Below are 12,061 nucleotides of genomic sequence, written 5' to 3' on the forward strand. Positions count from 1 at the left end.
CCCAGGCCTCGTCAAAGATCGATTTGCACTAATCATCCACATGTGTTGATCGTCCTCCGAGTTCCATTCCACACTCTCCTCTGGATCAGAACACATGAAAACCAAACGTTTAAATAAATGGGAAGTTTGGAGCACAGAGCAGAAGAGAACACAGATGGCATTAAAGCGTGCACGTGACAGTCCCAGGGCTCCTTTAAAGGATCATTCCAGTGTTGTTATCTGTGTCGGTCCATTCACTGCATCTGCAGGTCAAATGAAGTGTTCTCCAAACCATGGCCCGGCTTCTCTGATGTCCCCAACACGTCTGTTCAGAGTGGAAATAAAATCACCTTGACTCTTCTGTAGTGAGCACGACCGGCTGTAGACGGTTCACACACATATGCTTTTATTAAATGTTCTCCACCACATTTTTACCTTTGAACTCTGTCTGAACCAGAATAAACAGGTGAAGCATCTGTCACTGGTTATTGAATGTAAAGATAAAACAAGTCTCAATATTTGCACAGAATAAGTAGCGTTAAATTACTTTACCATTTAAACCAAAGGCAACTAGAAGCTCCAGGAGAAATCTAGTAAGTGCATCTTGAGTTAAGGAATGTTGTTGTCAGACCGTTATTTCTGTCCAGGAGAAATAGATCCCAGATTTATTTCCAAATGCACAGAGATGAAACTGATATCTGATGCTATTTCCAGAAATAATTAATCAATCTTCACATCAAACTCTGGAAACAACCAAGTAGCCAGACTGATATGGGAACATCTACAGTGACAGGTCAGCTGATGGTAACTTATACTGGGAAGTACTTTCCATCCTGCTGGGTAGCTGGTGGATTTCCTGCTGGGATCAATAGAGTCTGATGGTTCTACTGGTTTGATTCATCTGATTCTGGACCTGAAGTTATCAGGTACATGTAGTGTAGTAAAAAGTACACGGTCTGTCTCTGACATGGAGTCACAGGATGAAGGAGCAGGACGTGAAGTACTCAACTAAAGTTCAGATACTTCAGAACTGTCCTTCAGTGCAGTGCTTGGGTAAATGTCGGTTGCCTTCCACCTCTGCAGCTTGTTATACTATAGATTTACACCACAGCAAAGGCTCCGAACACTTCTGTAAACAGAGAGTTCAGTTTGTGATTATTAATGTGTTTGGGTCCTGACTGTGGGGCCGTTGAAGCCTTTTGACGTGAGCCCAGTTGAACACGTGTGTAGATACTACACACATCTCCTGGGTTTATACGTGACTATGCTGTGCTAGTACAGCAGCGTGCGCGTCTGTTCCACCTGCAGCACCTGCTCTGAGCCTCCTCCCTGATTTATCGTGTCATTGTGCTCTATATGACAAATGGCGTGTCTCCACCACTGTGACGAGTCTACCCGCGGTGTTGTTTAACCTCAGTGCACGTGTGTTTCATATTCTCATCTCCCTTCACTTGTGTAAGTGTGTGTACATCTGTCTGCGTTTGGTGATTAGTGGCTTTGTTTTGTCTAGATGTTCCCTTTAATTAACAGTCCCTGAGTGGGACTGCTCATTTGCATATTTACATATTTGCATAGCTATTGAGTTGCTGCTCTGGCTCAGCATCAGCAGAGGCTGCCCTGGGTCACACCTCTGCTCATATTGCTTTCTGCTCCACCTCCTTAGGGGTTAGCCTGCCTTATTTCCCCTCAAAGGCTCGTCCCCCGCTCCTCATCGCTCCTGTAAACCAACCAGACACAATCAGACGAGCACAGAGGGAATGAGATGAATCAGGAAGTGCTTCTGTGTAAACCACACACACAGTCACAGTGAGAGTAAGTGAGAGGGCCTGTTGCGTTGCCGGTGTCCTCTGTGACCTACAGAAAAGAGGCAGCTATTTCCATCACGCCATCCGCTCACCTCACTGACCGAGTAATGGAGCGATGCCGGTGCTAGATTGGCTTCCTCGCCTTCAAAACACCACTCAGCTGCTGCTGCCGGGTTTGGAAAAGCAGTTTAGCTCACCCTGGCCCAGTGCACGAGCGCGTGTTTGCATACATACCCCTGTCATTAGCGCGGGAGTTCTCGGTTTGATGGAGGTCATAAGGAGCCTGATGCACATAAATCTTAACATCTGCCAGATGTGTCCTGATGGAAACCACCAACAAGTCTATTAGAAGCTGTGGGTTCTCGGTCCAACACGGGGTCAGGCCACACAAATCATAACAGCACAGCTTTTTCCTGGAGTGGGTGGAGTGGCCTGAAACCAGGCACATAAAGCTGGAACTATCTGCAGGGAGGCACCTTTGGGGGGAAGTTGCCCTTCACCCCTGTTGAAACTACCGCACTCCTGTGATAGTCTCATATCCACCTCACAAAGGTTGCTCATACATTAGGTTAAACAAACTCATGTGTTTCTACATAAAACCTTTAAATGGTCATTTTAAAAGTACTGACTTTGGTTACACACAGACAGCATTGATTGGTGGATGTGCACATGCTGTACTGTCACACCACTAGAAAGGTGAACCAGGTGAGGGGTCTCCAGTCAGTGGGCTGGATGTGCACGTGTGCTGTTTACATCAGCTGATGTTAACGGCGCTGGCACATTAAGGAAAGAAAACTCCACACGACTGTTTTTAAGGTCATAGCTGCTGCAGCCAAGCGAGCGTCCTTCACAGGGCTTGTGAATCCCTGACAGGATGTTCTGCTGAGGGGCGAAGTGTTTAATGACCATTAGCATCTCTGTGATTTTAGTGGTGACCAGTTAAGTCATGCCAGTCATTTTTAGAGACTGCACACTACAACGCTGCAGTGTCTTTTACAACCTGGTAGAAAGCCAATGGCATTAACCTTGGGTAGTGAAAGTTCCTCAGATGTTGGCAGACGAGCCCTGAGTGTGTTGGCATGTTGCTGTTTAACCCACCAACAATGTCCCCGTCACATTTTCTCTTCACACACTCCTAACGCTGTCTACCAAGCCTCTGAAGTTTGAATCACAGTGGTTAACCCGGCAGCTCGGGCGTCTCATGGTTTTAACAGCTTTTCTACCATGACAGATTCTCATTATCTGCAATTTTTCACACTTTTGTTCGCATCATTTTGTGTCCTGTTGAAATGTCAGTGCAAACAAAGGCTGACCTTCTGTAGAGAGAGCACGCGTGAAGAAACGTGGCCTGCTCTGTTTTCCTGCTGCAGCTTTAGAGGCCAAAGTGTCGGTTCAGTGAGAGGACAGGCTCACAGGACACCTGCTGCAGCTGAGCTCTGACCCTTTGCACTTAACAACCACAAGGAGATGCAAAATGACTACAGAGTGATGCAGAACACCACAGAGAGGCAGGCTGCATCTCTAAACAGACCGTCGCTCAGTCTTAGGCGTTGACATGTCAGTGCTCAGTGTCATCACCTATTGCTGCCCGTCATCACACCTGCAAGACTGACGCCCTAACTGGAGTCTAACCTTCTGTGCTGCAATATAATGGACAATTAACAACTGCTGATATCACATTTTTATTTTAGTCTCCAAGGACATTTCAGACACACGACTATTTAATTTGTTCTTCACTTGACCATAAGCAGGCTGGGGACTGAGACACGGTGATTACTGTGGGTCTGCCGTAAAACCAGGTCCCCTCACATGCTGTGACTCTACGAGCAACGCTTTTCATTCCAGCAGAGATCAATCAGCAGCGGCTGAACGTCTCCGTCTCTAACTGAAGACCAGCAGCAATATGCGTAAAGTAATCAGCCTACGTGTACCGGCTCTCTGTGTTTAATCAGAATCTTTTCTCAATCAGCTATTTTGATGGTTGATGAATTATTTGCCATTTCCTCCAAAAATGTTGCACATCCAGTTCCAGAATCTCGTTTGTGAGGATTTGCTTCTCTCCTTTGTGGCCTTTACTACGAGGCTGATACGATGATTGGGGAAAATAAAGGCATTTTTAAATACAACAATTAATCATGAAACTAATCAGCAGGCTGGATGATGCAGAAATGATCACTGCTAGTGATGACTGACATGACAGGAGAGTCTCAGCTCAGCTTTTTATGTGTCAAATCAATATTTTGAGCTCATTAAACTTGGAGTTGTGAAAGTCACAGCTGAGTTGGTCGTAACACGGTCATGTTTCCTTAGAATTACAGGAGCCTGGATCAGTGCAAAGGTCCTGTGCTGGGCTCCGTCTCTGACAGAAAGCTCATTCAGCCCTGGGCCACATGTCCATGCATCTGGAGGGTCGGCCCAGATGTGAATTCGATGGGCTGGACTTGTGCTGTGTCAGGCTGGTCGCGGGTCACTGGTTTAAAGCAGGGGGTCTCACGAGCTGAGGGAGTCTACCGCCTCTGGATGTTTGTGTATCTGCATGTTGAGTCCATAGAGAAGGGGCAACTGTAACATTGTTTAAAGGCTTGTTAGATTTCTTATTATTAATCATCAGTGTGATGGAATATGGAAACTTCAGCTTTGCAGTGAAATGTGTCGTTTACCTGCAGCTGCTGTAAAGTGCAGACAAACAGATTTCTGAATTCTAGTCTCTGATGTAATCCTCCTCTTTCACAAACCAGCTACTTCGACATTTCCTCTGCGGCTCTCGCTAGAAATGAAGTGTAGGTGTGATAGCACTCTTATTAGCGATGCAAAGAGATTCGTGTCTTTAGTTGTGGTCCACAAACCTTTCAGAGCACTCTGTAGGTGCATGGCTAGTGGCACCGACCAGATTTAATTACACTTCCTGTCAATCAGAGCGGTCCCCGAGCAGTCGCTGCAGCTCCCGCCCCCAGCAGGAGACCAGGTTCATGGAGACTAAAATAAAAAGAACGAGTCCACTTTGAATTCTTGTTCAGACAAACATGATTCGTGTGCTGTGCACGATGGCTCCTGCCACTGCATGTCCTTCTGTCTGACTGAGGGTGGGAGGTAGATGCTGAGGGCTTGGAGGAGCAGAGACAGAGCTCAATGTGCTTCCTGGTTGCTCGGTGGCCTCTGCAGTGCTGCTCTCCTGTTGGCCTCCGGTACTGATCTATCTGTGCTGCTCTCTTCTCTTCTGTAAATCGCAGGAAGAGACACCTACTCACTGTGAGAAACACAAAACAGCATCGCATACCGAGCACAGCCTGTGCACCATGTGCAAGTCACAAGCCACAAGCCTGCACTGTTGTTAGGTGTGAGGGAGTTTTCTGCAGCCGATCTAAAGGCAGCTGTTTCACAGCTGTCTCATCCTGCGTTGTGTCTCCGCTCTGCTGTTTATGGAGAGTTTGGTGCATTTAGAATACTGCACATTCACACTGTGCACAGACCTCAAAGTCCAAATGATTCTGGGCATGGAGGGACTGTGACACAATGGGGACATTTTGTGTGTCTTTCTAGTCATTCTCCATCTGTTTGTGGGTACTTATAGTGTCTCCCTGCAGATGTTTTGTGTCTGAGAATATTTTGTGTCTTGTGCAAAACTTTTGTGTCTCTTTCTGGGATATTTTGCAGGTAAGCTCCACGGGCCCCCTGGCCCCCTGGGACCCCGGGCCTGTGGTCAGTAGTCTCCTTCAGTAATCCATCCACGATTCTGGGTTTGGGTCAGTTTCACAGCATCATGTGGGAGCAGGTCAGGTGGTCCAACAGCTATTTCACTGCATCAACGCCATGACCTTCAACTGCTTGCTGCTGCACAAAGACTCCAGCAGGTACACACACACACACACACACACACACGCGTCACGCTGCTGCTGCGAGTTCATACATTAGTTAGTCCACCTCAGTCTGCATAAGCAGCTGTGTGGCATCTTCTTTGTGTCTGGACACAGAGTTTTACATGCAGCACTGTGCAAAGGTTTGAACCATTTTAAATGCAGCACTGTGCAAAGGTTTGAACCAATAAAAGCAAAGTTTAACAAATACTCCAACGTTCAGTGGCTGAAGTACGTGACTTCTACAGGTTGTTGTGTCTCAGTGGTCAGATTTTGGGTGGAGCTATTTTAAATCCAGTGACCATCCAGCCACTCCCCCCCCCACTCTTTTCTGCAGTCTGTGGTCATGCACACTGGTACAAAGCAGATTAAGAACTCATAGAAGGACCTGGTCCATGTTCTACATGCACATTGTTCTTTACACGTGTCGGTTTGTCTCTGAGCGTGTTCAAGCTGCCAGAGGGACCGAGTCTGACGTGGACTCGTCAGTGCGTGCACAGACAGAGTCCTGAGAGCGAAAAGATTGTGCTGAAGCTTTGGGAACATTAGCTGCTGAGTATTATTGGTATGAAAGAGCAACTGTCCAACGCTGTGGAACATGACGTGAACGAGGACGTGTCAGGGACGAGCTGATGAAGAACAGAGCGAGAGCTGCTACATATACAGTATATTACTGATATAAGTACCTGTGAAGTGGAGTAACGTGTTTTGTTATTGGAGCAGTCTGTGTAAAGCTTCAGTTGTTTTCAGTGCCAATTTTTTTAGAGAAGGTCTTATGTGCTACATGTTGAGACATTTGTAAATATATTCATACACCATATGAAAGCAGCTTGTGTCTGGGACGTTGATTCTGATCATTTCTAACCGTCCATCACGAGTCCTACAGTGGCGGCATGACGACTCCATTAAGGTCATTTGTCTGTGATTAAATATGTCTATTAATTGCTTAAACCTTGGCCATGAAGACTGAACGCTGCTGCTGAGAGCACATCACACACACAGTAAACACTCGCACACTTCACATGCTCTCTCTGAAGCATACAAAATGAACTTAAATGAGATGTAGAGGAATCGTACAGTTTGACCCAACACGCCCACACGAGCGCGTGGGCTTTCATATGCTGATGAATATCTCAGTGGTTTGAAAGAAATGATTTGAAGCAAACGTCTGTGCTGTTTCAGACACAAACACTTGCATTTTCTCTAATTGCTGAAGACTTTCAGGCCTTAGAAGAGAAGAGAGCTGGAGCAGTTCTCTAACCTCGGCCTTGACCATGAAACCACTAAACACTGTCAACGGTGCAAATGTGCAGCAGAAAAACAGCAGCACACTGAGCGAGTGAAAGGACGTGACACAATGTGACCTGAATACACGAGAGGCTGCAGATGATTTGACCAGGTTTAGCCTGATTACACTTGTTAGCTCTTTACATTTCTTAGCTTTTTGTGCCTGCTGACTTCTCCTCCCCAGTGTGTGAAATGTCCTCCACAGTCGGGCCACAATCAGGCTGGCAACCAACAATTATGTTTATTGTCATGACTCTCATAACCTGCAGAGTTTCTTAATGAGTCTGTGCTCATTTTGGGAAACTGAAAAGGGCCTTTACATGCTCAAGGGTCACGTTTGGTCTGATCAACAGACCAAAGAGTCATACATGATAATGAACCACTGAAGAGGCAGGAAGCAGCGAATATGTGGCACATAAAACTCTGACACTGAGGAGGCAGGAAGCAGCGAATATGTGGCACGTAGCCTAAACATTGAATGTAAAGATTCATTAATTTGTCAAAGCTGTTTCTGATTGATTTTCTGTTGGCCAGCTAATCAATTAATTGACTACCTGTTTCAGCTCTACCCACAACCTGACCCATCATTAAAACTGGACTCAGAGCTGCTGCTGGGCAGTGAAGGCAAACTGCTGTCAGGGATCAATACTTCCATCTAACACGTCCTGTGTGCGTCTCCTCCCTCTGAGCCACACGGCTCCACTGTGTCCACACACCAGTAAACCCAGCAGCGACCACATGGCTCCACCTTGTCCACACACCAGTAAACCCAGCAGCGACCACACGGCTCCACTGTGTCCACACACCAGTAAACCCAGCGGCGACCACACGGCTCCACTGTATCCAAACCACGGGTTTCACTGTCCTGCTGCCACTAACACAAACTAGAGACCAAATGTGGATTCATCCGCCTCTGGAAATAGTCCCCAACACATGCACAGTGAGCAGCTGTTTGAGGAAACGACATCATGGTGAGGTGTTTTTAAAGGAACCATCCATCAGTAGGTCAGAGAATGTTAAATAAAATATAGACCATTTGACTATAAGCGTGCTGCTCCTCATCTGTTAAACGTTAACCCTCCAAATAAACGTCAGTCACAGTGTTGATCAGTCATATAATAAACATCTGAATTGCTAGTTTGAGACCCTTCGTGTTTTACACAGTACACGTCCCCCTACCCCGGTTCTAGACTCGGTCTGCCCAGTTCAGCTCCTCAGAAACTTCCCCTTCATGCCTCCATCACTGTATTCGACATCTGTTTATGTAGGAAAAGTCAACCAGTCATGCAGGTGCTCTTTACTCAAGGGCACCTCGACTGCAGTCACCAAAGGAGGGAGGGGGGAGTGTTCCTCATTTACGTCCCCACCTCAGGCTCCTCTAACCTTTAAAGCCAGTAGTTATCAAGCAAATGTGCAATTTTGACTCAATTAAACACTCAGGCAGCTGCTTTCACTGATTAGTTGCTCCTCTCACTGGAAAATAATCAGTGAAACAAGGTGCATCAAGCTGAAAACCTCTGGAGTGAATGTGTGCAGATGAAAAAGCCTGCAGGTCTTGCACACACCTGATTGGCTGCTGAAGGCCACATTACTCACCTGCAGAGAGCGTCGGAGCGGCAGGTATGCCGGAGCTCCAGGCAGGTGGGCTTGTGCCTCTCCTGGTGGGAGCAGGAGGGGACGATGGTGCGGCGGCGGCGCTCGGCACATGCCTGGTCCGGGCAGGAGCAGAACAGCAGAGGGTAGCTCAGCTCCCACGGTACTCGCTCGAAGAACTGACGTAGGGCCTGAGAGGGCAAACACAGACGATACCATCATCCATTCATCAGGCTTTATTCATCTGGGTGTTTAACCAGAGCGGGGAAGATTCAGAAAGGCCAAATTAAAACAAACTAAACCCACAAATCATTTGAAGTTCATTGATCCTTATAATACTGTAAGTTCATCTACTGTGTACTAACTAAACATACATAGGCACAGAAGGCAGAGAGGCGTCCTGGATGTTGTTACTTTGTTCTGCTCATAAAATCGTCAAACTATTAACAAACACTGGTTTAAACCTCCAGTCGTAAGTGTGACACTTCGCTGTGGTGACCCCTAAACGGGAAAAGCCAAAAGTGACTCTTACTGGTTTAAACCTCCTGCAACCCCGTTTGGGACTAAGCAGTCTAGATAAAGGATGGATGGTTTAAACCTGATCTGAAACTGGTTTTAACAAACCTCCCAGTGTTCTTTAAATCTGACATGCACACTGGTCTTGCCCTCCCCATCCTGCCCACCAGGGAGACACACATGCACCGAGGTCGCTGCTGTGTCCTGGAGGATGTCCACCTGTAAATACTGCTCATCAGACTGTTCTGAGAAACTTAGATTTATTCCATCCAGTTTATCAGTTTGATCTAAAGAGTCAGTGGTCAGTTTATTAGGAACACCAGCAGTTAGCTGCTGCTCAGCTGCACTGCGTCACACAGAGAGCTGGTTCTGCTACATGGCCTCATTGATGTGAACTGAGCAGCCATCTATGAGCATTAGCTCCCTTAAACCAGTCAGTGTTTACTGTAAGCTAACACCAAGAACATTTATCTGCCTGTTAGTGCAGCATCACGTGTGCAGGTAGAAGCAGCTTTCCTCTGAGTGGCCGGTCCACAGGCATGGACGGATCATGAGCCAGTGGGTCCTGAGGCACACACAGGTAAAAGGCCCCCACCCTCCTGTACAGGACCATCAGTTCATTGGTGTGTCCTTGTGCTAGTCTTGCATCTCAGTGATCGTTCCGGATCCCCGCGCAGTCCCTTTGTGATCATTTTCTCTGTGCTCACTTTGAGTCTGTCTGTGTTCGTTTTGCGTTGAACTGTAGTCTTGTTGCTGTCGAGGCTCCGGTTTGTTATTCAGGCGTTTTAAATCTTCCACATCAGAGGAGCAGTTTAACAGTATAAACCACCTTAGCAGACACAGGAAGCAACCAGGAACAGCAAATTAGCAGAGCAAAAGTCAGATTTTTAATTCCCTTCTCCTCCTGTGACCCCAGAACGATTATGTAAAAGAAGGGAAGGTGCACTTATAGCTGTTAGCAGCCACAGTAACAGCTTCACCATTTAGTAGAAATGGAGAGAAGGAGCAGAAAAAGAAACGTTAATAACCTTTTAGTCTTAAATAAGCTTTTAGCTTCCACAGGTACAGCAGCCTGCGTGCAGCAGTAGCAGTGTCATGATATTATTGCCGAGCTCTGCCTCGTGATCCTGATGACCGTCGTCTCCTTCAGAAGCTCCTGAACCTCAGTGAGATTTCTGGTTCAGCTCAAGGTCCACTTACTAGGTCTTCTTCTGAGAGCTTTCAGCCACGTCACATGGTCTTCATCAGCAGAGGGAGTTGGCTCGGCTGTCATGGAGATGGATGTGTTGACATGTGAGCTCAGCAGCAGTAATGATTGGATCCTTGACACTTTTAGGACGTCTCAGCATCAAACTTCGTTCCAAGCCTCATGAAACACGCATGTCGAACTTAAGTTGACGGTTTGGGATTTTGTTGTTGGGACACACACGTCGAGTTGAGTTGACGGTTTGGGATTTTGTTGTTGGTTTATTTTTCAAGTCTTGTTAAACAGGGTGTATTTTACTCAAATCATTTGTCCATTTATGTGGTTTTCCAGCTTATCACAGATGTTTTTGTTGAGCATATTTTATTATATAAGTTCTAATATGTTGGCTTGTTCAGCAGCAGCGTTTGTGCTGCGCCTCCTCCATCAACATAATCAAAGCAGTGAGCTACAGAAAAACCACATTAAACCAAACGCCCCCCCCACCAAACTGATATCTGACTGCACTTACCTTCTGACACCTTTTCCGGCTGCATGGCTCCTGATTGGCCAGAGAGGGCTGTGGGGGCGTGGCCTTGCTGCAGATAGAGTTGTAGGCTGATCGCAGGCGTTTACACGTCTCGTTGAGGTTGCACGCCTTCGCCGCATCCAGACAGGGGTTACAGGGTTTCCCCGCTTCAGAGCAGGGGCTCATCTTCAACAAAGATGAATCTGAACAAAAAGAGAGAGAGAAAATAAAAGATTTAAACTAATTTACAGTAACATCCTGAGCTGTTTGGGTTTAATAAAACAATAATCATGAATTTGTTGCAGCGTCTCCCTGGTAGATGGTGCACGTGGGGCCTGGAGCACAGCACACCAGTGATTTCAGGCTGCATGTGGGATACCTGTGTCGTCTCATGACATCTGCAGCGCGGTCACAAGGTTAATGTAAAGCATAAAGCAGGACGTGGCTTCACTAACGTGCACAGTTGTTCAATATATGTGGAGATATGATAGGATCAGTCTCTAAAGGCCTGAGAGGGAACAGCGCACGGACACTGCCGTACATCTGATCCAGTCATCAGCAGTGGCAGCTGTAGTTGAGGAGAAATGAAACATACATAGGTTTGCTGTTGTGTAATAGCTCCTCAGGAGAAAGTCTGCATGGAAAGGGGGGGGGTGAAGTTCACAGACATACTAGTACAAAACAAAGCCATCCGTCTGTTGTCATGCTGAGCGTGCTCCTTTATGGGAACGCAGTGCTGGAAAGTAACAGATTACATTTACTCGCGTTACTGTAATTGAGTAGTTTTTTGTGTACTTATACTTTTTAAAGTAGTTTTTTAAATCTGTAATTTTACTTTTACTTTATGTTTAGTTTGAAGTATTGTACTTCGCTACATTTTAAATCATATTTGTTACTGAGTAAAAAATAAATTAATTCAAAAAATAAAAGTATTGCAACGGGGAAGGAAAAATAATCGCACCCTGGAAGAACTGCACTGATTGATTGATTGATTGATTGATTGATGGGCGGGGAGAACAAGCGCACTAAACTCACAAGAAGATGGAGATGGACGAAGGAGGCGCCAGTGATGGAGCCACAGCTGAAAGCGAAATGCCATCAAGTTCCTCATATAAAGCAAACCCCTGGCCATATTTAAGCGACCAGTTTCATTTTAAGCGCAAGAAAGGCAGCAGCTTTATTATGCAGTGTAAGATGTGTTTGCCAAAGTCGACTGAACTGGCAGCTTATAAAAACTCGACATCAAACCTGTGCAAGGTAAGTTTAACTTACTAAGTTAATATTACTTGTATTTATAGTTTACATAATTGTTGTA

At 46.2% G+C, this 12,061-nt stretch overlaps 1 protein-coding gene and 1 long non-coding RNA gene across 3 annotated transcripts in view; one reads left to right on the plus strand and one right to left on the minus strand.

Annotated features, from left to right (window-relative positions):
- LOC109951180 (uncharacterized) overlaps window positions 1-7,768 on the plus strand; it is a 23,300-nt gene extending 15,532 nt beyond the window's left edge. The window contains exons 4-5 of the long non-coding RNA XR_002273582.1: window positions 5,439-5,635; window positions 7,489-7,768. This is a non-coding gene — a long non-coding RNA (uncharacterized LOC109951180). The remainder of the gene's footprint in view (window positions 1-5,438; window positions 5,636-7,488) is intronic.
- Window positions 1-12,061, minus strand: part of gfra2b (GDNF family receptor alpha 2b) — a 65,176-nt gene that overhangs the window by 13,768 nt on the left and 39,347 nt on the right. For both annotated transcript variants that reach the window (XM_020585503.1, XM_020585502.1), the window contains 2 exons: window positions 10,750-10,949; window positions 8,522-8,709 (listed from right to left, as the gene is read on the minus strand). In XM_020585503.1, coding sequence (XP_020441159.1) covers window positions 8,522-8,709; window positions 10,750-10,949 — 388 coding nt within the window. The remainder of the gene's footprint in view (window positions 1-8,521; window positions 8,710-10,749; window positions 10,950-12,061) is intronic.

This window comes from Monopterus albus, unplaced genomic scaffold (genome assembly GCF_001952655.1).
Source record: "Monopterus albus unplaced genomic scaffold, M_albus_1.0 scaffold368.1, whole genome shotgun sequence".
Classification (NCBI taxonomy): Eukaryota; Metazoa; Chordata; class Actinopteri; order Synbranchiformes; family Synbranchidae; genus Monopterus; species Monopterus albus.